We start from the raw sequence: 25,408 nt of genomic DNA, 5'->3' as shown, positions 1-25,408 counted from the left end.
TTTTGTGAATATATTTTAGTATTGAAAAGGTGGAAACGTTTACGTTGCTATTATTATTACTTATATATTATTCTCAGTTCAATACGGACCAAAAACATGAAATTCATAACCATTAATTACAACAGCCTAGTTCACCGAGCCTTCAGCATACCTATGTCCAATAAAGATCTAAAAAGCGAACTCAACACAATCCGCGGAATCGCAAAATTCAACGGCTTCAGCAATCATTTTATAGAAAGGATAATCAATAAACACAAACATAGCCCAAAAACTACCCTCAAAAAAGAAATAACCAAACCTCTAACATTTTCCACCTTCACGTTCAACAATGATATCTACAAGTTAACCAACATCTTTAAGAAACAAGGCGTTAAAATAGCCTTCAAAACCAACAATAAGAACATGAACGTTTTATACAATACTTCACACATCAACAAGACCAGCAGTTTTTTAAAATCAGGAGTTTATAGGATCAAATGTACCACCTGTAAAAAAACCTACATCGGGCAAACCGGGAGAAACTTCATTATCAGATACCACGAGCACACTAACGCAATAAAATACAACAGGTTTTCAGCCATCGGCCAACACATGCAAGATTATAACCATAATTTCACCAATATTGAACAAGACATGGACATCCTCGTATTAGCAAACAAGGGCCCTTTACTCAACATAATGGAAAATTACTACATACACCTAGACCAATACTTTAATGCCAGTCACAATCTCAATGAAATCTCAGAGAAACCCAATATACTCTTCGATCTATTTATCACTTTCCTCAGAAACAATAATGCAGCCAACCTAAACTCAATCCTAAATTTAATCAAAGGTACTTTTCCAAGACAATTACACTTTCTCCCGCACCCTTCAGCCCCACCTTAAACCCTCTTCCTAAGCCATATATAATTTTATATATGTCATTTCAATACAAGAACTTACTGATTTCCATGATTATAATTTTTACAACACCCCATTTATACTTTATTCTTTGTTAAAAACCTCTTAGTATGTATATTCCTTGTATTATTAACTATTACCATCATAACATCTCATTTCACTTGTTATTCTTTAAAATAACATTTTCTTAGGATTTCGCCAAAAGTGATCTTTGCTCCAATACGGCTGATGGTCGAAACTAGTACCGTGTAATTTATAATTTGTAATTTTGTGAATATATTTTAGTATTGAAAAGGTGGAAACGTTTACGTTGTTATTATTATCTATATATATATAAAATAACTTGTCCTGACTGACTGACTGATTCATCATCGCAGAGCCAAAACTACTGGACGTAAAGAAATGAAATTTTGGGGATATATTCATATTAAGATGTAGGTGCTCGCTAAGAGAGGATTTTTGGATATTCCTTCGCTAAGGGGGTGAAAAGAGGGGTGAAAATTTAAAATGAGTGTGTCTATATCTCGAAAGTTTAAAAGTTTACAGATGTAAAAATTGGTATTTAGAATATTCTTTAAAAATAAGGAAACACGTATTTTTTTGTTTTCAGAAATTCCCAATAGGAGGGGTGAAAAGGGGGTGAAAATGGGGAAAATGGGTTGAATGCCCTTAATCAGGATACCAGTACTTATATCTCAGAAACTGAAGATATTACAGACCTGAAAATTGGTACTTTTGATCTCTTTTAAAAACAAAGAAACACGTATTTTTTTGTTTTAGGAAAATCCAATTAATGGGAGGGTGAAAAGGGGGTGAATTTTTAAAATGAGTGAATCTATATCTCCAAACTTTTAAAGTTTGCAAAAGTAAAAGTTGGTATTTAGAATCTTCATTAAACATAAAGAAACACGTATTTTTTGTTTTCGGAAAATCGCAATAGGAGGGGTGAAAAGGGGTGAAAAAGGGGTTGAATGCCTTTGCTGAGGCTACTTATATTTCAGAAACTGAAGATATTACAGACCTGAAAATTGGTGTTTGGGATCTCCTTTAAAAATAAAGAAACACGTATTTTTTTGTTTTTGGAAAATCCAATGAATGGTGGGGGTTAAAAGGGGGTGATTTTTTAAAATGTGTGTATATATATCTCAAAACTGTTACAGTTTATAGATGTAAAAATTGGCATTTAGAATCTCCTTTAAAAATAAAGAAACACGTATTCTTTTGTTTTCGGAAAATCCCAATAGGAAGGGTGTAAAAGGGTGAATAATGGGTTGAATGCCTTTAATGAGGCTACTTATATTTCAGAACCTGAAGATATTACAGACCTGAAAATTGTATTTGGGATCTACTTTAAATGTAAAGAAACACGTATTTTTTCGTTTTAGGAAAATCCAAATATTGAGTTGTGAAAAGGGGGGTGAATTTTTTAAAATGAATGTGTCTACATCTTAAAACTTTAAAATTTACAGATGTAAAATTTGATAGTTAGAATCTCCTCTAAAAATAAAGGGATACGTATTTTTTCGTTTCCTGTAAATCCCAATAGGAGGGGGTGTAAAAGGGTGAAAAATGGGTTGAATGCCTTTAATGAGGATATATATATCTCAGAAACGGAAGATATTACAGAACTGAAAATTTGTATATGGGATCTCCTTTAAAAATAAAGAAACACGTATTTTTTTAGTTTTTGGAAAATCCTATTAATGGCGGTTAAACAGAAGTGACCAATTGGGGTGAATTTTTTGAAAGATTATCTTGGAAACTTAAAATGTTACAGACGTAAAAAGTGGGTGTTTGGAATCTCCTGTAAATGTAAAGAAACATAGGTGATTTGTTTTTGGAAACTCCACTTAAGGGGAACCCAAAAGGGGTGAAATTTTAAAATGAAAATTTTTACAGTATATCTAAAAAACTTAACATGTTACAGAAGTAAAAAATGGTATTTTTATCTCTATTAAATATAAAGAAACGTGTATTTTTAATTTTCTGAAATACCACTCGGGTGGAGGGGGGGGGGGTGAAAGTGACTGAAAATGGTGTTGAATTCTTTTATTTAGGCTACTGATATCTTAAAAATGAAGATGTTACAGACGTGAAATTTGATATTTGCAATCTGCTTTAAAAGTAAAGAAACACGTATTCTCGGAAAATCCAATGAGGCGGGGGGGAGGGGGGTGAAAGAATTGAAAAATTAATTGACTTTCATTATATGAGAATATATACATCTAATAAAAACTAAAGTTGTTACAGACGTGAAAATTCGTATTTGGATCTCCCTTAAAAACAAAGAAAAACGCGTTTTGGTGGTGAAACCATCTTGGGGGCGGGAGTGTAAAGGAGTTGAATTCCTTTCATGAGGACACATAAATCAAAAAGTGAAGAAGTTAGAGTCATGATAATTGGTATTTAGAAGATCCTCCACTATTAAAGAAACAAGTATTTTTTGCGGGAAAATTCACTTGGGGGGGGGGGGAGTAGTTTGAAATGAAGTGACAAAAGTAAATTATATTTATGGGGATACTTATATCTCAAAACTGAAGGTAATAGACGTGAACATTGGTGTTTGGAATCTCCCTTAAACATAAAGAAACACGCCTTCTTTTAATTTTCTTTTGGGTGGGGGGTTGGGGGGGAGGGTTGGCAATAAAAACTAACGGCGGTGGGGTGTAAAAGGAGGTGAGACCAATTGATTTTACTGTTCTTAATGTACTTATAAGGATCCTCCGTTGCTCAGGCGGCAGCGCACCGGCCTCTCACAGCTGGGTTCCGTGGTTCAAATCCCGGTCACTCCATGTGACATTCGTGCTGGACAAAACGGAGGCGGAACAGGTTTTTCTCCGGATACTCCGGTTTTCCCTGTCATCATTCATCCCAGCAACAGATAATAGTAATAATAATAATAAGAAGAAGAAGAATAACATTATTATTATTATTATTATTATTATTATTAATAATAATAATAATAATAATAATAATAATAATAATAATAATAATAATAATGTTCCGGACAGTCGTCAAATGTGCGGACCGCGCTGGAAACGGCTCCTGGACGGGTAATGACTAAGAATGCCGCCGGCCGCGGGTTCAGTGCCGCCAAGGCTCCCAATAAGACAGCACGCCGGATCTCCTGAAGGATTTTATCCAGATTAAAAATGATTATAGGAATATACGGTATGGCAAAGATTTACGGACCCAACTGACCGGGAAGAATACCTGAGCCTAGCCCGGGAAGTACGAAATCGATTGCTGGAAAGGAAGATTGAAAAATGGGAGGAAACGTGCCGTAATCTAATAGAAAACGAGTCAGATCGGGAATTTTGGTGGATTCTCGCTGAAAACGTGTCAGATCGCGAATTTCGGCGGATTATATATCTAAAACAATAAGCATGCAGTTATAAATTTCAGTATAATACCGTAGCGAAGCACGGGTACCATGCTAGTTACTTATATATTAATCTCAGTTCAATACGGACCAAAAACATAAAATTCATAACCATTAATTTTGCTGTTAGAACCAAGATTCTTAAATCGGTTGCAAATTTCGAACCTGTGAATGACAGATTGTCTATACTCACAATTAAATACGCGAACAAAACCTACGCCCTAGTTAACGCACATGCTCCTACAAATGATAAGAACAAGTCTGATCCAGACGAAGTTGATAATTTCTGGGACCTACTGGATGAAAAATTAAATAAAATCCCCAAACACCATGTCAAGCTTCTTTTGGGTGACTTCAATGCCCAACTAGGTCGTGAACAGAAGTACAAGAAAGTTATAGGAAATTACCCTGCTCACAAAAGAACCAATCCCAATGGCAAAAGACTGGTGTCCATTTGCGAAAATCACAACCTGCAGGTCATGTCGACCCACTTTCGCCATCTACCCTGAAAGCAAATGACTTGGCGTTCTCCCGTCCAAGCTCTCGGAGAGTTCCAAATTGATCATGTTGCAATCTCCAGGAGAAACAGCCCTGAGATTATGAATGTCAAGGTAAAGAAAGGCATCAATGTGGCCTCCCGCAAACACAAGGAAGACAACCAAACAGGTCACACGCTTCGACAATGATAAACTTCGGCAAAGAGTCGAGGAGTTCCAAGAGAAGGCTAGACCAAATGACTGTGACTTTAACAACGCCAAAAGCCTCCTTGTTGAGGCCGCCAAAGACGTTGCAGAAATCAGGAGAAGCAAAAAGCATGCCTGGTGGAATGGTACCTGCGAATCAGTCCTACAAGAAAGACTCAATGCGTGGAAACAGTACTCATCATCATCATCATCATCCTAAACCATCTCCAGTTTCCCGGGTGTGGTATATGAGCCTCCTCCATCTCATCCTGTCCTTGTACCATTCTTCCTCCACCAACTTGTCCCAATCTGCAAATAACCTTACTCCTTGTGGGTGGGGTTAACTTCTAATAAGTAACCAGGGGAACCTGACCCCTACAGAGCGCGTCCCCATGTGGCAGATAGGGGGCCCCTACAGTATGTAGGGCTGGTTGAAATAACCAATACAACCCGCGGACCAACAGGGGGTTTTAAAATACTGGGACACCCTCTCTCCAGGCGTCATAAATATGGAGGGCCCTTGCCCTGGGTTAAGGGTGAAGACCTCAACGGCATATACGGCGGAGAAGATGGACTTCGGTACGGTGGAGATGACGGAAGAGGCAACCCATCCTTCTGGGGTGTACAGAGGGAACCTACTGCCTTGTAGGACGAGGAAGGCATCCTCAAAGGCTAAGGGAGTAAACCCTGAAAGAAAATCCTCTTATGTGTTAGGCCTAGCAAGTCAGCAGGAGAGTACTGAGTACAGTTGCTTTCAAGAAGAATAAGAAAAAGAGGAAACAGTACTACTCTACGAAATCAGAAAATGATTGGGAAACCTACAAAACCCAACGTGCCCAAGCAGTTAGGGTGTTCAGAACTGAGAAACGTAAATACGAAAAATATCTCATTGAAAAGATAGAACAAAACTTTAGGAAGAATGAAAGCAGAGAGTACTACAGAGCCTTCAAATGCAAACTCACTGGCTATAAACCACCGTCTCTATGCTTTGAGCGAAAGGACGGCACACTGGCGACGTCAAATGAAGAAAATTGCAGCATTCTGGCAGATTACTTCAAGAATTTACTTAATTGTTCTAAACCACAAAGCGCCATTGAGACCAAGGAACCCTTACTCAGGTACCCAGATTCCAGACCACCCGACAGAGATGAAATCAAGCGCCACATTGCCATTCTCAAAAATAACAAAGCGCCGGGGGAAGACTCAGTAGTAGCAGAACTATGGATATATGCCCCAGAGGAATCACTTGATATCTTGCAAAAGCAAATAGAAGAAATTTGGAACAAGGAGACCCTACCCGAAGATTGGAAAATAGCTTTGATCCATCCATTACACAAAAAAGGCAGCATGAAGAACATCAACAATTACAGAGGAATATCTTTGCTACCCATGACTTACAAAATTCTAGCACTTGCCATCCTGGAGCGTTTGGAAGCACAAGTCGAACATCAAATAGGTGAATACCAAGGAGGGTTCAGAAAAGGTCGCTCAACAGCTGAACAGATCCAAAATCTCAAAACGATCATCAGATATTGTACACTATGGTCCAAGCAGTATGTATCTGTCTTTGTGGACTTTAAGAAAGCGTACGACTCCATTGACCAGGAAGTCCTGCTAAACATCTTAAATGAATTTGGAGTTGATTTGAAACTGCTGGCATTAATTAGAGCCACCCTGACCGATACAAAATCCAAGGTGAAGTTCCACGGATGTCTCTCGCATTCCTTTGACATCAAAACAGGAGTCCGACAAGGTGATGGGCTATCCCCCACACTCTTCAACTGTGTTCTTGAAAAGATCATCAGAACCTGGCTGGTGAGATTACAGGAAACCAACTACAGTCCATTGAGAATAAGAACCAAATCCAAGGGGATCGCAACAGACTGTTTAGCATTTGCCGATGATATTGCTGTTCTCTCAAACAACATAGAAACCGCTAGAGCTGAAGTTGAAATTTTAAAGGAAATTGCCGAACAAACTAGTTTGCAGATATCGTTTGAGAAAAAAGAAGTAATGACTAACATCAAAGAGGCTCCACCAAAACTCCATACAAAATACGGGGACATCACCCGAGTAGACAAATTCAAATACCTGGGTGAGATCATCATGAAAAACGGACTGGACAAAGAAGCACTTCAGGAGCGAGTACGCAAACTGGAAATAGCCTACCAAACATCCCGCACAATCTACAACAAAAAATGCCTTTCCCAAAACACCAAGATACGTCACTATGAAACAGTTCTGAAGCCAGTAGTTCTATATGCAGCCGAAACCGTGTCTCTAAATGCCAACAAAGGACTCCTTGAACAACTGGAGAAAAGAGAACGCAAAATTGTGAAAGGAATCTTGGGATCAAAGTGCAGAAATGGAATCCATCGAAAGAGATCCAACAAGGAAGTCTACAGCAAAATAGAGAAAATTACCGACACAATCAGAAAAAGACGGGCACGATTTTACGGTCATCTGAAAAGAATGGACGGAAGAAAGTTAACTAAAGAAATCTTTCACTTTTTTGATTCAAACCCCAAAACCACAATTCCCTGGTTTAGAAATACCAAAGAAGACCTGCAAATGCTACATATCTCAGCTGAAGATGCCCTTAACAGAGATCTCTTCCGCAAGAAAATATTGACGAACGGGCTAAACCGAGACGAGCAACCGAAGAGAAGACACGGTGCCCCTTGGACAGAGGAGCATAAGCAGGCCCACTCACAAAGAATGAGGGAAATTTGGGCTCTAAAGAAGGCCAAGTGCAGTGTCAAATGCAACAAGACTTAACGTGGTCCTTGATGGCCCCATCGAAATATATATATATATATATAATAATATAATTATAGTTACAAATGAAAGTTCTGAGTTTAATCAAACTAGATAGAAATGTACAAAACTAATTTGGACCAGAGTGTTGGATTATGTGACAGATAATTGGACTGCAAAGGGTTAAATCCAGGTATTATGGAAAGCGGAACCTACAATACTGCAGTGATGGAAACAAATATACAAGGGAAATGAGCATTTAAGACTTAGTTCCAATGGACCCAATATTACTGCTGTCAAGGTGTTGTAAATTTTCTCATCAAAGAATCAATAAAGATGTAACTTTAACCTATAAATTTGTACATGTTATTAGTTCCACCGCAGTTCTGGAGCGATCTCCTTGAAGATGACGCGTGGGAACTTAGCTACGCTTCACTGAGTATACTAACATCCTTGCCTTGTGGAGGGTGTCGGACCCTGTTTAGAAGCCGCGGGCCAGCTAAGTAGATCCCTACGGCCCCTACAGGAGCTGTCAGAAGAATAGAAAGCACCGCTATCGTCAATACCTGTGATGCATACTCCACAATACTCGCATCTTCGCCTTTCTTGCGAGCCAGATCTAACGCCACAGGTCCAAGAGCAGCCTGAAACACAACAGAAATTATAGTTAAATATCATAGTCCGTTGCTGCTGCTATGCCATTCACTGTTTGTCTGATGAAGCTCTATCACTGTCGTTCATGTGAAACTGTCATTCTGAATGGCACATCAGGAAAAATGTGAGGTAAACTAAAGAATTACAAACTTATGCCTTTTCATCATTGTTTGGAAGCACCATATTTCAAAAACTTCAAGGCTTCATGAAGTCTCCCGGTTTGAAAGGCATAAAAATGTGTTCAGCGTCTGGATAGTGGTGTTCGTTACCCCACTATATTACTATTTCCAAACTGATATTAAGAGCAGAAAAGCTACAGTGAACTTTAAACAATGCACTTACAGTTTCACCCAGTGACGCTTTGCAATCACACAGTCATGGACTTTTCACTTAAAAAACTGACTGAGCTTAATGCATGTAGGCGTGGGAAAATATCCCTCACTGACATATTTCGTGAAGAATGCCACAGAACTCTCAAAACCTTCACTTATAATCCAAGAACACTACAAAAATTAACAATCCCTACCACAATTATACAGCAACAAAATACAACATGTTTGTACTTCGTGCTTGGTTCTGTGTTCATGTTGGGCAAACTACATATATTTCCATGTGTACCAAAAAATGCCCTCTGTGTGTGTCATTAATGAGCAGATCCCAAAAATTTTAAGCATGCTGAAATCCAAAAATAGAATAAATATTTGTATTATTTTTGATTTCATAGAATAGCTGTATTTTTATTAGTAAGATGATGTGCAAATGGCTATCCTGTTACCATTTTCATATTTTTCTTGTAGTATCTTTTGTGGCACTTAACAGTAGGAAGTTAAAATCAGGGAAAGGGTGGATGTGGGAGTGGTGATGACAGAATACGAAGCAGGAAGTCAAGTAAGGAGGACATGAAATTGTTACTGTTGAATTGTACAAGTAATGTAACAAAAGGAACAGAATTAAGTAACTTACTAGATACAGACATGCCAACTTTCAAAAGTAAAATGTCAGGAGAAATTTGGCAGCAAATCGCAACATATTATGACACATCACTGATGGCAGAACATGTATTAATTCATTATAATTCAATACATTAACAACTCGTTGGCTGAATGGTCAGCGTACTGGCCTTCAGTTCAGAGGGTCCCGGGTTCAATTCCTGGCAGGGTCGGGGATTTTAACCTTCATTGGTTAATTCCAATGACCCGGGGGCTGGGTGTTTGTGCTGTCCCCAACATCCTTGCAACTCACAAACCACACATAACACTATCCTCCACCACAATAACACGCAGTTACCTACACATGGCAGATGCTGCCCACCTTCATCGGAGGGTCTGCCTTACAAGGGCTCCACTCAGCTAGAAATAGCCACAAGAAATTATTATTATTAATACATTAATAATTCTATTTGCCCTACATATATATATTTTTCATCATTTATATGTGAATACTAAATACTGGACATACCTGAACTGTAGGAACATGTGACTTCTCATCCTTCAACATGGTGATCACATTACGACTAATTGTTGTTCAAAACACCCGTAGCTGACTTAGCCCTCTTCAAAAACTCGGAACTAAATTTTTCCTCAAAGCACTTGCCTTGCTGAACTGATTTCAAGGTTAAAAGTTTCTCCAAAGTTTGTTCAGACAGCAAGGATCTCAACTGTGTTTTCGTCTTTGTGACTCTGCTAAAAATCCTCTCACATTCTGCATTGCTATGTGGATTGATAAAATAGCATCAACTTAGAGTGTCTGTCATATTTAAGTAACATCAATTCTTAATTTTGCCAGGTCTGTTTCTTCAAGCTGAAAGTTACAGAATTGGGAGTAGAGAATATCAGTTTCTTTATCCAAATGGTCCGTTTCGCAAGTCACAATGTTTGGAAACGTGTTAATGAAAAATCTAAGGATAGAAAATGATGCCTTACGTATAGCAGAAATATTTTCAACTTTTGCATTAATTAAAACTTCATCTTTGAACGGAAATTTGTGTACCCTGTAGTCACACGATGAAGAGAAACACTTTATAACAGAATATGCACTTTTCCTCAGACTTCAAGGTGTTTACTAAAACAAACGCAGAGCTTCTTATCATCAGATCACAATCATCCTTTTGATTTGCTGGAGTATGATAATCTACATCAAGAAGAGAGGAGGATCTTTTAATAACATCTGGTTTCACAAACCTTGCCATCATATTCTTCAATAGTTCCTCCAAAAGTGACCTCAGTAAGAGGATGTGCGGCATACTTGACTGAAGAGCTACGTTTGAATTCTCAAAGATATCCATAAAACTTGAGAGAAAAAGGCAAAAAGATTTATGTAAATTTGATGAAAGGAACATCAACAGTTGCTCTTAGTGTCATCAGTAGTTTCACTTTTTTTAAGTGAATATGATTACTGGGTTTTCCTTTTAACTGAGGAGTGTGGTGAAGTGTTATGACAATGCTTCACCTTTTCAGACAAACAAGATACATCTGCATTTAAACTGTGCTTAGAAATTTTGTAAGGCTTCAAAGTTCCAATCTGAGAATCCTTACTCACAATTTCGGTCCTGAATTAAGTCACCAAACGGTCCCACTGCAGCAAAATGCTATCTAAACACCTACTTAGTGATAACCTTCGAGTAGGCACATGCTTCAGAATTTTCCCCTGATCTCTGTGTTGTGTAAAGTCTGAAATTCTCTGAAGTTTTCTTTCCTCATTGCACTCCTTTCCAGACAATAAAGTATATCAATTATATTTTCATCTACATTTACGGGCAAGCACGCCGCACCCTTCTCTGCAGCAAGATTAATTAGGTGACAAGAGCAGCCTACGATGATTATGTTACTATTTTTCCGCTTCAAACATCCTGCCACACCATTCTTTAATCCTACCATTACTGGAGCATTATCAGCACCAAGAGCTCGGCCTCCACAGTATGCACTAGCCATGTGTCTTGGTGGGTGTGCTAGGTACCAACTGATGAGCTCAACCTAGCACACGGGGGCAAAACGCTGGCAACCAGGAATGAGTTAGCTGGAAAATTTATAATGTCCAATAACGGACCAATTTATATTGGGATTACACCCATATTGTTTAGCGATTTCCGAATCGGGAAACGTTTTGCAAAACAAGGGTCCCGCATGATCGGCACAATTTACAGGCAGGTATTGTTCTACGAATAATGCCGTAAATAATGCCTAGGCATTCGTCACAGGATTTACATCTTGGTTTTTACATTAAAAGTTCAGTTTCTGGTTTCTTTCTACACACTGGACACTCTCCTTATGTATTTTCTTTTGCATATGTTCGAGTATATTGCACTTCCCGCCATGACAACTGAAAAATCACACCTACATATAGTACAGAATGTGAATGTTGTCCCTTCCTGGATTCACTCAAACATGGAAATTCTTCCCTATAAGCACTTTTAAACACTGCATCATATTTCTTTGACATTTTGGCCAAAACAAATATTAAGACACAACACGAGCACTTCTGCAGGTCCTGGCCCAGGTAGATGACTATGGCGTGCTACTTCTGAGATTAGGTTACTCGCTTGCAAAGAGAATGACTGTATTATAGACCAAAGAGGAGCAGTCCCAACTGATAACACCAGTTGTAATGATTGTATCCTAAATATAAGAATTGATAAGTATTGGAGAGGTGGTTTAACTTATTGTTGGTACAGTTTTTATAATCTGATATCCAACACGGTTACATTGAGATTTACAACATGTAATGTAACAGCCAACCAGACAAATGAAAAGAACAAATATCTTAATCTCAAAGTTACGGTCAATAGAATATCCAGGGACATTGCATTTTTCAAAGAGTGCTTAAAGTATGGATTGGTTCCTAAGTTCTTGCAACATTTACAAAGAAAGAACATTTTATTCCCTAATCTACATAATATCCAAAATAAAATTAATACAATTTGGCAAAAAATGAAATAAAAACACTTTACAGGAAGAAATCACTCCTTTACAATATGTCCCCTTAGAACGGGACTCTTTTTCTAAATTTGTGTCAGTCGCGATGAGTAAAAAATGAGAAAATTTAGAAAATAAATTGACATTTCTTAAAGAGTCAAAAATAAAATTAGTCAGATCTTTCAAAACCACTAAACATCCTCTCCGCAAATCAATGTTGTTCGAAACACTGAATTTGTACAACAATAGCTTTTCAAACAGTGAAATGGACCTTTTGAACAAAGATTTTAAGTTAAACTGGCCCAACCCCAATAAAATTGATGATTTTGTTACCAACATTGCAGAAATTGAATCTAATATTTCAAAACTTCCTATTGAACACCGTAACGATGTTAAATATGATATAAAAAAAGAAGCTCCCTTTCTTAACTAACGAAATAAAATCCAAGCTTTCTTTAGATCTTAACAAGCAAATATCTGTATATGCTTTCGGGCTTATGCTTTGTCAAGAAAATAAGGTGAAATTCTTTACGTTTCGCAGAGAACTGTGCTCTGTGTCGTCAGAGGAAAATCTCGACTGTCCACAAGAAAGGCTTCTTAAACAATGACTGTTTGAAATTTAGAAGTTATAGTAGAAGTGGAAATAGTACGTTCATTCGTGACCACGTCATGCCAGCAAGTGTTATGCTAATCCTACCTGTACAGTGGCGTTAAACCAAGATATGGAGACAAGCAACATTTCCTTCTGCTTCAAACTGCTGCCGTGAACAGGACAAACCCTCAGTTATGTCATGCCAGCAAGTGTTATGCTAATCCTACCTGTACAGTGGCCTTAAACCAAGATATGGAGACAAGCAACATTTCCTTCTGCTTCAAACTGCTGCCATGAACAGCACAAACCCTCAGATATGTCATGCCAGCAAGTATTATGGTAATCCTACCTGTACAGTGGCCTTAGGAAACCACGATATGGCAACAAACAGCATTTCCTTCTGCTTCAAACTGCTGCCGTGAACAGCCAAATAACTTGCTAGGATACGAACCTATGACAAGGAAACTTGACGTCAAAACACAGCAAAATGCATGTAAATTGTAGCAGTACACTAGAAACAGTCCACTTACGGAGAGACCTGAGGACAACACTGCCATTCCGAAGCCGAGAGTATGACGGTCAAGCTGGAACAAGTCAATCTCTGTTCCAATCAACCCAAACAGAACGGGCTGAAATATTTTCCAGATGACAGAAAAAATATCCTGTACAGGATTCTGAAAAATATGGAAGCAAATATTATTATTATTATATTATTATTATTATTATTATTATTATTATTATTATTATTATTATTATTATTATTATTATTATTATTATTATTATAACAGCAGCAACAATTTCTAATGTGAGCTTCTCAAACATCTCTTCCATAAAATTATGAAAAATAAGAAAATAAGACTGTCAACAACAACCACATTTTTCTTCAACAGGATGTTTTACGTCGCACAGACACAGATAGGTCTTATGGCAATGATGGGATACGAAAGGGCTAGGAGTGGGAAGGAAGCTACCATGGGTTTAATTAAGGTGTGAAAATGGGGAAAATGTGAAACCACAGAAAACAATCTTCAGCGCTGCCGACAGTGGGATTCGAACCCATCTCCCGAATGCAAGCTCACAGTTGCACGTCCCTAACTACACGGCCAACTTGCCCAGTGTTTTAAGTATCTTGGATAAATTTCCTATAAAGCATCAGAAGGGTAGAAAACCCTGAAATATCGAGCCAAACAGACTGCATCTCAATAGTGAGCATCACCTGAGGCCAAATGAGAGTTGTACTCTAATTTTTACAAGGAAATGTCGTGCCTCTCTCGTGCGCCCATGAGCAGAATATCACGCAAGATTGTTGATCGTCTTGTGACTTGGAAAGGTATCACTCCATGGAGGAGGATCCGACCAGTGGTTCAAGAAAGATGTGATAAAGGATCTTCCAAAAAAGAGTGACAGTAGTCTGAGGAGCGAGGGAACATACTCTCTGTCATGGCAGAGTAGTGAAAATCCAGAAAAGCTAACGTGTTAACTGTGCTCCTGAGAAGCCAAAACAATTTTATTTTATTTATTTATTTATTTTTTAAAATGTTTTTACAAAACAATATCGTATACCGACTATTGCTTGGTTTAAAGATAAAAATTTCATAATGTTCCGTATTGAAATGTATTACAATGAAATTGAAATAATAAATAAGGTAGTTCAACCTGTTCAGTACAAATAAATATGAAATGTAGTATTACATTCCTATTTAATAACAAGCGGTACCGGTTTCGACCCTAATCTGGTTGTAAATAATGATAGTCTACTTGAATATTTTTAATTGTTTTTGGCAATGATTTGATGAACATATATGCTGAGCATGTTCTGGCTAAAGAGGCGCCTTACAAAATTAAGGTTGGGCAATTGGAGAGTTACTGATACAAATGAGATCAGAATATTGCTGGCCTTGTACTGACGAATCTGGTGAGAAACGTATTACGCTAGGAAACGTATTGAAATTCCAAACCTATGAACAAGACAGCCCAAGTTCACAGTACAAAATATGTAAAGATAATATTATTTAAGAATTTGCTTTTAAGCAACACAAGATGAGCAATACAATCTGCTTTTATTTCAGACCATTATCCAACTGCCCAGGGATACAAACACATTACCAATGAGTTGTAGCCTGTCCACTTAGTTTCTGAATCATGCTTCACTACTTAGGTGAATAAAGAAAGTCATGGACTGTCATTTCTCTAACAGCTGTTCATAAAGGTTTTGGTTTGACATTATGTAACGGTTGTTCATGCTCGCGACGGAACTCGCTGCAGTGATGATTCATACAGGCACCTGTTTCTGGTGAAATATTTTGCCTAATTTTGTCATGTAATAAAAGTTATTTTGATATTTTTTTGCTATTCTTATTTAATTTCATCAATAATTTTGCTAAATTTTATTTCAACTTTTCAGCAACAAAAGGTAAACCAAAAGACAGTTGATAGCATATTTGCAGTAAAACATCGTAATGTACAAGACAGATGAGCACTATGAAACTCGTATTACATGTATCACAGCAGGGACTGATCTTGTCACTTTAACAATTACGTACGTAATTTACAGATCAGTCTGAAAAGAAACCACGAGTTTTCAGCGAGAGCTGTCAACATTACTGAACAACAATGGCAGTCACACCAACTACTGCATCATCATCATCAATGTCCCACTCCAGTCGCCCGGGTATGGTTAACAAGCCTCCTCCACTCCTTTCTGCCCTTTCACTTTTTCTGCTCCATTACTTCCGCCACAGCCAATCCAGCTTCTCTAATGTCTTTCCAAATCTGATCCATTCACCTTCTTCTCGGTCTTCCAACTGGTCTCGTTCCCTTAACTTCCCTTTCTTGGTACCCGTTCCTTTCCCATTCTTTTTACATGTCCGAACCATCTAGGTCTTGCTTTCTGTGTGTTCTGTACTAACGGTTCTATAATTAGCTCTTCTCTGATTTTAATATTTTCAATTCTACCTCTTCTTGTCTTTTTAACCGATGTTCTTAAAAATTTAATTTTTACAGCTTGGATCTTACTATCTTGCCTCTTATTAGTTACTAGCGTTTCTAGTCCATATGTTACAATTGGTATGAAATACTGTTTATATAATGTTAATTTTGTTCTCTTGGGTACCTTGACAGCTCTCTGACTTGGTGATAAAATGTTGTACCTTTACGTAGTCTGTTATCAATTTTAGGGTTGATTTCATTACTTTCATTAATAATGCTACCCAGATTATCTGATCAATGATCAATATTTCTGACCTTATTGGAATAACCCTTAAGAACACTAAATCTAAAGTCAGATTTAGAAATGAACTCTCAAAGCCATTTGACATTAATACTGGACTTCGGCAGGGAGATGGATTCTCACCATTATTGTTTAATTGTGTGTTGGAAAAAACCATGCGGGAATGGAATAAGATGTGTCAACCTAACATCAAGATTGGCAGAAAAATAAGACTCAATTGTTTAGCATTCGCTGATGATCTTGCACTACTTGCTAAGGATATGGAAGAAGCTAAATTGCAAATAGAAGAACTTGATAACATAGCAAGAAAGGTTGGATTGCAAATTTCATATGAAAAAACAGAAATAATGCCAACCTTCCCTGTTACAGCACCAACCATTACCTTAGCCAATACCAAACAAATTAAAATTGTGAATAAGTTTAAATATCTTGGTGAAATTATAACTTGGAACTCCAATGACAAATCATCAATAGAAAGCAGAACATTTAAGTTAAAAAAAGCACAACGAATTACATGGCCAACGTACAAAAAAAAGCTCTTTCAATAAATGCTAAACTTCAACATTACTGTTCCGTCATTAAACCTGAAGCGACTTATGCTTGTGAAACACTATTTAAATTGAACACCAAAGCAACAACTGATACACTGCAAAAGGTTGACAGAAGGATACTCAGAACAATCATTAATAAAAAACATCAGGTGGATGGACAATTGGAAAGTGAATCTATAATAGATACGATGAGAAAAAGAACAATTGCCTTTTTCTGTCATCTTTCTAGATTAAATGATAACAGGGTAATAAAACAACTATTTAATTACTTTTGGAAAAGTAAAACAAAAAATAATTTGTTTAAAGAAGTTCAGAATGATTTAGAAGAGCTGAATATTACAATGAAGCAAATTGAAAATAGAGAAGGAAAAAGGATTCTCAAGAACAAACAAATAAGATTGTCATTAAAAACTGTACAACACAAACAATATGTCATATCTCCAGGTCAGCCAGAATGAAGAGGTTTCGGGAAAGGAAGAAGATGATGCAAGCTAAATCTTCAGTTAATTCTTTGTTAACGTAAATGTATTTGGGTTTGATTTAAGTGTTCCAATGTGGGCGTAAACTATGTAAATAAATAAACAAATAAATAAATAATGCTACCCAGATATCTAAACTGCTCTACATTCTCTAACTGTTCTCAGTCTATGTTCACTTGGCTTCTCTTTTTTCTCTTTTCCACAGTGCATGACTACAGTTTTCTTTTTACTAATTACCATTCCAAAATCCTTCAGATTTTCATTCCAAATGTCCAGTCTTCTTTGTACTTACTTTTCTCCCTTCCCCCAAATCACCACATCATCTGCAAATACCAAAGCATTCACTTCAACATTACTGTACCAGGAAAGCCTATAGGCCTAGAAAAGTATTTGCAATGAGACGGCGCGAGCACTTGAGTGGAACACGCAAGGTAACAGGATGGCATGGAGCTGCAAGCGAGAGAGTGAGATAGCTACGTCACCGGCTGGAAGCATGGGGGATGACACAATCATCACGTGAAGCTGACCTAATCATCTAGAATGTACTAGAAGCTTTTTTGTGTCTCCTAAACCCTTTAAGATACAGAAAAGTAAACTACATCATAGTGAAGCCCATTATTTAAACATCACCGTGTTAAAATTTGAGATATTGAGTTGAGAAGAAATCACATTTTTCCACGAGGTACAAGCAGCCAATCTCGACTTTCAGTATAAAAGGACGGACACTGGAGAGGTATAGGCAGTTACAAATTGCAACTCAATGTAACTTTGTCGCGTGTTATGTTGAACTAATCGTCATACTTGTCAAAATTTACAGTGCTTCGGAACTTATAAAATTCCAGCGTGTGTCAAGACGAACTTTAACATTTGACAGTAATAGGTTGGAACTTGGAATATTTTTGAGATTTCTGAACTTAGCATTTTGTGACAGAAAGTGAACAACTTTATCTAACATTGTTTTATATTGACTCAAAGTTGACTTATTCTGAACAGTTATAGTAGATAACCACGTAAATATTAAGATTATTTTATAAGAGATTGAATAACGCATATTATATTATCTCCTTAATTTTGTGTAACGAATGATTAGGAACATTCAAATGTGTGTGCTGAGTGAACTGAATTTGCACTTTATAACAAGATAATCATTAGCCTTCGTGTTTTAATTGAAACCAAATACAGTGAGCTTTGGAAAGACAGTGACATTATTTACATGTGTAAATAGGACGATTTTTTTATAAACTTTGTCTTGAACTGTGTTCTAAATGTAGAATTTTCCAAACTATGTTTATTTTGAACTGTGCTTCAAAACCATAACTACTTCGAACTGTGCTTTTATTTTAATCAAAGTCATAATTAATTATTTCAAACTGTGTTTGTTCTGTACTGTGCTTCTTATTTTGAACTATACACCAGGTTCGTTCCAACACACGAGTTTCTGATGGTCACTGGCGGGTTCATGCATCGCCCTGTGCGCATGCGCCAGTTTGGGATTGGTCAGCGGCTGGTCCCGAACTTGATCGTGTTGGAACACTTCCTGGACAGCCATCTGACGTGTAAACAAAGAGTTTAGCACGTATTACCTTGCCCTGTTTAGTCGTATGTAGATTTGTGAGAAAAAGGAAAGGGTAAATTACTGAAATACTGATGAAATTCAATATACATATAGAACATGGTACAACAAGTATTTTAAAAAATTAATAAAGAATGAAATACACACACATGGTTTATATTTGTTTTAATTGGTTAGGGAGGGATATCTGCCTCAAAGCCTTAGGCCTATATTTCACTGTTAAGGAACTATGATTTAAGTAAACTGGATCAAAGAAATGTTATAGTATTTGATAAAAGAACTTGGATGAAACATAAATGTTTATACATATCTAAATATTTGCTATTAAGGAAATATAGTGAGATACTGAACGATATTAAAGGAGATTATGGTTGAGGATGCAAATAAACGCTTTCGGCTCCCAACACTCAGCAGAAAATGCTGTGTAAGGGAACTGCTGATATTGTCACATTTTTGTTAGGCATCGTAAATCTCAAACTACAAACTTAAAAATAAATTTACAAGCTGCTTTACGTCACACCAATACAGATAGGTCATGGCGACGATGGGATAGGAAAGGGCTAGGAGTGGGAAGGAAGTGACTGTTGTCTTAATTAAGGTACAGCCCCAGCATTTGCTTGGTGTAAAAATGAGGAAACCACAGAAAACCATCTTCATGGCTGCCAACAGTGGGGTTCGAACCCACTATCTCCTGAAAGCAAGCTCACAGCTGCATGCCCAACTCGCTAGGTATAAAATAAATACACTTGCACGTTCTTTATTATTTATCATCATAATTCACTATTATCAAAGGTCATTGTCACAACCTTCCTTTCATAGAAGTCGCGGGTCCAATTCGTGGCCAGGTCCAGTTAATTCCACGAACGCGGGAACTGGGTGTTCGTCTCAATACGTGACACACAACTTAGTGCCAACCAACCAACCAACCAACCAACCAACCAACCAATGGAGAAACACATAATAGCAAATACATCCCTCCACAACATGTACAACATAGTTCACTCCCAGACCCCACTAGAGTGAGAGGAAAGCAGTGGAACAAGTGGTAAGCAGGTTTCCGTTTTAATGTACCAGGATTACCTACAAGTTTTAAATAACTAATTAATTTTTATGTGGCCGTGACCCTGTCATTTTCTACCATTAGGAAAAACAACAATTATAATAATCGCTACTGAGTTTGGACGGTGAAATACAAATGACGCGATTAGAAAGAACCTCGAGAATTCCACTAGCAACAATAAAACTTACGCAAATAATTTTCTCGCTTCCTTGGCGCGGATAACTGCATATCCAACTCATCTCCACTGGATGACGATTCAACGAAATCCCCGTACCTTTCAATTTTTATTTCGTATTTATTAATTCGTTATTTACTAATTATTACTAATTTATTATTTCTACTCCTCAATTCACAAGTACATTAACAGATTTAGAAATAATTATTACCGCTTAGAGGTTATGGCAAGTTAACAAACCACATGGGAGAAGAACAAGGAAAAGAACAGGAGTGGAAACGTACGTGCTCTGTCCAGTGAGTTTCCTCTCTCGCGCATGTGTTCCATTGCGCACGTCCATACTACCGGTTCATGCCACAGGCCTCGGACAAGTTCTGGCGGTCAGTAACTGCAGTTTGAGGTATGTTGGAACGCCGCATTTGAGTACATGCATCAGTCCGGGATTGGTTTGGTGTGTGTTGGAACGCTTTCTCTCAACTGTGCATGCGTTGGACGGTCAGGGACTCATGTTGGAACGAACCTACTATAGACTGTGATTCGAACTGTGATTCTAAGTACAGTTTACTAGTGATTTAACAATTTTCACTTAATCAAATCGTGCTATTTCGACACTCATAATTTAAACAGTCAATTGAACTTTCTCGTGTCAGCACAATTTACTAAGTGACACCAGAAATATTGACCGGGTCTTTACTCCTCATATCAACCTGACACCTGATACGACGTGGGAATTGACGTGGTACAGCATGGGATTAAACATGGGTCATTGTGGGAGATGGTACGTGGTGCTATGGTGGACATCACAACATCAACGGAGTTCCAAATGCTGTCCGCTGAGCCGCATTCACCAGTTCTAGCATCAAGATTATTCAGGAGATATGAGTGCATTTGACAACAAACTTTTATCCGAAAATTAAACTGTAAAGGCATTACTTTATTTTCAACAAACTTTCATTATCAGTTTGAAGTTGTTTACATAATTTCAAAGTGTTAAATAGTACTAGTAAACTACAAAGTCATACTAGACTTCATGAAAAAGTAACTTTATATTTTCTCTTTCCAAGTGCTATTTCTAAAAAGACTTTAAAAATTTCCAGTGCTAATTTTAGAGAGACTTTACGAATTTAAAGTGATAAATCTAGAAAGACTTTAGGAATTTCAAGTGATTATTTTAGAAAGACTAAGAAATTATGAAGCATTTTTTATTTCATGAATTGTATGAAGTTAATGAAAAAGATTAATTTATTTTCAATTTTCACCCATTGCAAATGCTCACTAGGATTCAGAACACTGCTTAAAACATGCAACAGTAAATCCAACAGAAGAAAGTTAATTTCTGATTTAAATTGTGAAATAGTAAAGGAGTTATTTATATATGCCTCATGCAAGTTAAATAAAATCTTTTGCAAAATAACATCTATTATTCCCCACTGCCAACTCGTTTCTCTGTACCGACTCCTAAGAACTGAACACTCCCTAAGACCATTCTCATGCCCCTTTTCCTAACAACTTTTCCTGGTACAATACTGATACTCTGTTTTACACGTTTTATGATTTCATCCATCAATATAATAAACAATAATGGTGACAGTATGCTTGTATAAAATGTTTCAGTCACCACTCCCCACTTGTACACTGCTTTTACTCTCATGATACAACATTTTTATCTTGTTAATTAATGATTTTGGTATATTCCTTTTCAGTAGGCATTCCCAAGTTTTCTCTTAACTGTTTCATAAGCTTTTTCCAAATCCAAAAATAGGAAGATGATTTCCTTGTTCCTTTCCAGATGTTTTTCCATTATCGTTCATCTATTCGGTCTATTCTTACTCTAACTGTGTTTCTATTATATCCCTCAGTCTTTTGTCTATGACTTTCTCCATTATTCCATGAACCTATTACGCTGGCATAGCAGGAGGAGAGGTGATACTTCCACGTGACTCGTCCCAGGTGGCAGATAGGGGAGTCCTAACCGATTTGCCAGCGGACTTGAGAAAAATAAAATACCTCTCACGGACCAAACACACAACCCCCTGTGGGTGGGGGATGCCGACGAAAAATACACCCACGGTATCCCGTCTTTACTCATTCGGGACAAATATTTCAGGTTCCCTATGGGAATCAATATCTATGTCATCCCCTGCCTGTCATAACAGGCAACTAAAAGGGGCAACCAAGGGATGATTGTATTAGAACTATGAAACTACTTGTAATTAGTACCACCACGCGGGGAACAACATGGATCGCTTTTACTTGCGCGTAATAGCACTATGTTAGGTACAAAACAGATGTGTGATTAGTAGCAACAGAGTGCGTTGCCGGCTTCTACAGTGCCTGTGATTAGTATCACTTTAGGAGCAACACCATGGTTCTGGCTCGCCTATGATTAGTACCCACTATATGAGCGACACCATGGTTCTGGCTCGCCTATGATTAGTACCACTATATGAGTGACACCATGGTTCTGGCTTGCCTACGATTAGTACACCATGTACGTGATGAACACCATAGCTTTGCGTTGCCTATAAATGCCACTGCAATGTGCGAAACACTACAGGTCTGCATTACACGTGCATTACCTGTGAGTAGTACCATCATGTGTGGAATACCACGAGTCTACGCTACTTTTGATTAGTACCGCAACATGATAAATACCATGGTTCTACCTTCCTAGCGATAAGTACCATTATGAGGGGGCGATGACTTGGATTTTGGGTCCATTTAGACTACAAGCATCATCGATTTAGTATTGCGCTACAGAACCAGTCCCTTGGTCAGTAATACTATTGTTTCATGTCAGTTTCTGCGAATGTGAGGCACTGTGGGTCGACCCACTGATAGTTTTAAATTCATATCCATCCATTCATTCATTCATTCTTCCTCCTCACGTTTTGAATTCTGGTCAGTGGAGGATTTTGGACTTTTAATTTGTCGTTATATTTTGTCTCATTTTGTACCAATAGGTGCCAATGACCTAGATGTTAGGCGCCTTTAAATAACAAGCATCATCATCATTTCTCCATTATTTTTAGCTCGTGATAATAGGGTTATACCTCTATAATTTTCAGATTTCTTCCTATTTACTTTTTTGAACAGTGGTACAATGCTTCCTTGTTGCCAATCTTTAGGTATCCCTTTCATCCTTCCGGACTCTGTATAGCCACCGTAGTCCAATGCTTCCTGCTGCCTTAATCATATCGGCATAAAATTAGTCTTTTCCACTTCTTTTACGTTTGGTCAATGCTTTCACTGCCCTTTCAAGTTTCAACCATGTTATCGGGTTTTCTTCTTTTTCTCCGTCTATTATTTCCATTTTCTTATCTCCTCCTTCCCCTGAGCAGTCATCCTCATTATAAAGTTTTTCAAAATACTTTACCATTACCTTCTGAAGACCCTTTTCATCATGTACTATGGATCCATCTTCTCTCTCTAATGCCTTGATTTTTTCTTGATTTATTCTTTTCGATTTTATTACTCTGTATAATAGTTTCTGATTTCCTCAAATATCTTGCTCAATTTTGTTCGTAAACTTTCCCCAACATTTCTCCTTTTCTTCCTTGATACCCCTCTTTACTTGTAGTTTCAATCTTTTGTATTCCACATGTAACCTTTCTATCTTATTCTCATCCCTCTGATATGTTTTTTGCTTTTCCTTATCTATTTCTTTCTTCACCTTGTTCCTTTCTTTTATATCCTTTTTTATTTTGTCTGTCCACCACCATGTCTCCTTTCCCTTAATGTTTGCTTTTGTTTTACTGCAGACCTCAATTGCTGCTTCCACAAATGTCTGTCTCAAATTGTCCCACTCTTCTTCTCCACTTCGTATTTCCGTGTTAGGCAACTTCCTTTTTATACAATCTTGGAATGCCATTCTTTTATCATTCTCCTCCAATTCCTAAATCTTGAGCTTTAGTTTCTTCTTCAATACAATCTGAGGGAATTTTACTTGTTTTAATTCCACAATCAATAATCTATGATCACCTTCCATACTTTCACTGGGGATTACTTTTGTATTCATGACATATCTTCCCCATTCTCGGTCTGTTATTATAAAATCGATGAGTGTTCCATACTGTCCATCCCAACTATATCGGCTGATCTTATGGCTATTCCTCTTCATGAACCATGTGTTCTTTATTATCAGGTTATTTCTGATACAAAAGTCCAACAGTTTCTCTCCATCTTCATTTCTATTGCCATACCCATGTGGGCCCAAAACATTCTCATATCCCATTCTATCAGTTCCCACATGAGCATTCAGATCTCCCATTATCATGATCCCATCTCCAACAATATGTGTTTCCAGTTCATTGAGGAACTCTCCTTTTTCTCCCACACTACATCCTGTCTGTGGAGCATACATTTGTACTATTTTCAGTAGTTCCTTCTTTACATGTATGTGCATTATTATAATTCTTTCATTTACATACTCAACTTCAGCTATTGGTTCAACATTGTTATTCACTACAAATTCCAGTCCATTTCTTTTCTCTTGACTCTTACCCATCCAGTACAAGGCGTACCCCTTTCTTAGTTTCTTCATTCCTTTCCGTTTCCATTTTAGCTCACTTAATCTTAGAATGTCAAGTTTTTGTCTCTCCATTAGGTCAATCAATTCATTTTCCTTCCCATTCATTGTTAAAATATTTATTGTTCCAAATCGGATTTTGTTCTCTGATCTAACACTTACACTAACATCAGGATTACCATCGTACTGTGCAACTGTAGTCGGAGACTTATAATTTCCATTTCCATTTTTAAACTTCCATGCGAGTCTTGTATTGTAGTTGAAGGCCAGTACAAATTTACTCATCTGCTGACCTGTTAAGCCTAACGCATCTGAGGATTTTCTTTCGGGGTTTACTCCCTTAGCCTTTGAAGATCCCTCTTCTCCACAAGGCAGTGGTTTCCTCTTGTAATTTTCTCCAGAGAGGATGGGTTGCCTCATCCACCATCTTGGCCATTTCTCTGCCTAAGATGCTAGGCATGGCTTCCACGTTATACCCCGTGAGCTCTCCTTCACACCGGCCTGCTGATGTGGAGGATGACCCTATCCCCCTTGTGTATGATGCCAGAAGCATTTTGCTTCTTGGATCAAAGAGTGATTCGCTATTTTACTTAAAGGTAAAATAGCTCTGTGTTTTGAGCCAAATTTGCAAAAATTCTCAAAAATATCATGATTTTGTGAAAAACAGATCCCTCTAATGATGGGTGTTCAGATACTCACATAGGAATTAGACCAGCCAAGCATCTTCCATCCAGAACATCCAACAAATGCTGCAGTGATGCAAGCTAAAGGCCCAGCTCCAGAGAAACCCACAATCTGACTCCCCAGCACAGCAAACAGTCCACCGGCACCGACCATGAAAGCTCGCACAGGAACCACCAAGGACTAGAACAAGAAATGAAATAACACATCAGAGAATCTATGCTTCTACTGACAAGTTCAACAAGCCAAT

General features: G+C 37.6%; 1 protein-coding gene across 3 annotated transcripts in view; it reads right to left on the bottom strand.

Annotated features, from left to right (window-relative positions):
- The window catches only part of LOC136877208 (sodium/hydrogen exchanger 9B2), a 186,316-nt gene that overhangs the window by 35,565 nt on the left and 125,343 nt on the right, over positions 1 to 25,408 (bottom strand). For 2 of the 3 annotated variants that reach the window (XM_068228761.1, XM_068228762.1), the window contains 4 exons: positions 25,177 to 25,341; positions 13,413 to 13,556; positions 13,232 to 13,333; positions 7,897 to 8,369 (listed from right to left, as the gene is read on the bottom strand). In XM_068228761.1, the coding sequence (XP_068084862.1) occupies positions 8,151 to 8,369; positions 13,232 to 13,333; positions 13,413 to 13,556; positions 25,177 to 25,341 (630 nt within the window). In that variant the 3' untranslated portion in view covers positions 7,897 to 8,150. Of the gene's footprint in view, positions 1 to 7,896; positions 8,370 to 13,231; positions 13,334 to 13,412; positions 13,557 to 25,176; positions 25,342 to 25,408 lie in introns of those variants that run through there. The other variant, XM_068228763.1, reaches the window with a different exon arrangement.

Source organism: Anabrus simplex, chromosome 7 (assembly GCF_040414725.1).
Source record: "Anabrus simplex isolate iqAnaSimp1 chromosome 7, ASM4041472v1, whole genome shotgun sequence".
Lineage (NCBI taxonomy): Eukaryota > Metazoa > Arthropoda > Insecta > Orthoptera > Tettigoniidae > Anabrus > Anabrus simplex.
This window is presented reverse-complemented; position numbering and strand designations above follow the sequence as displayed.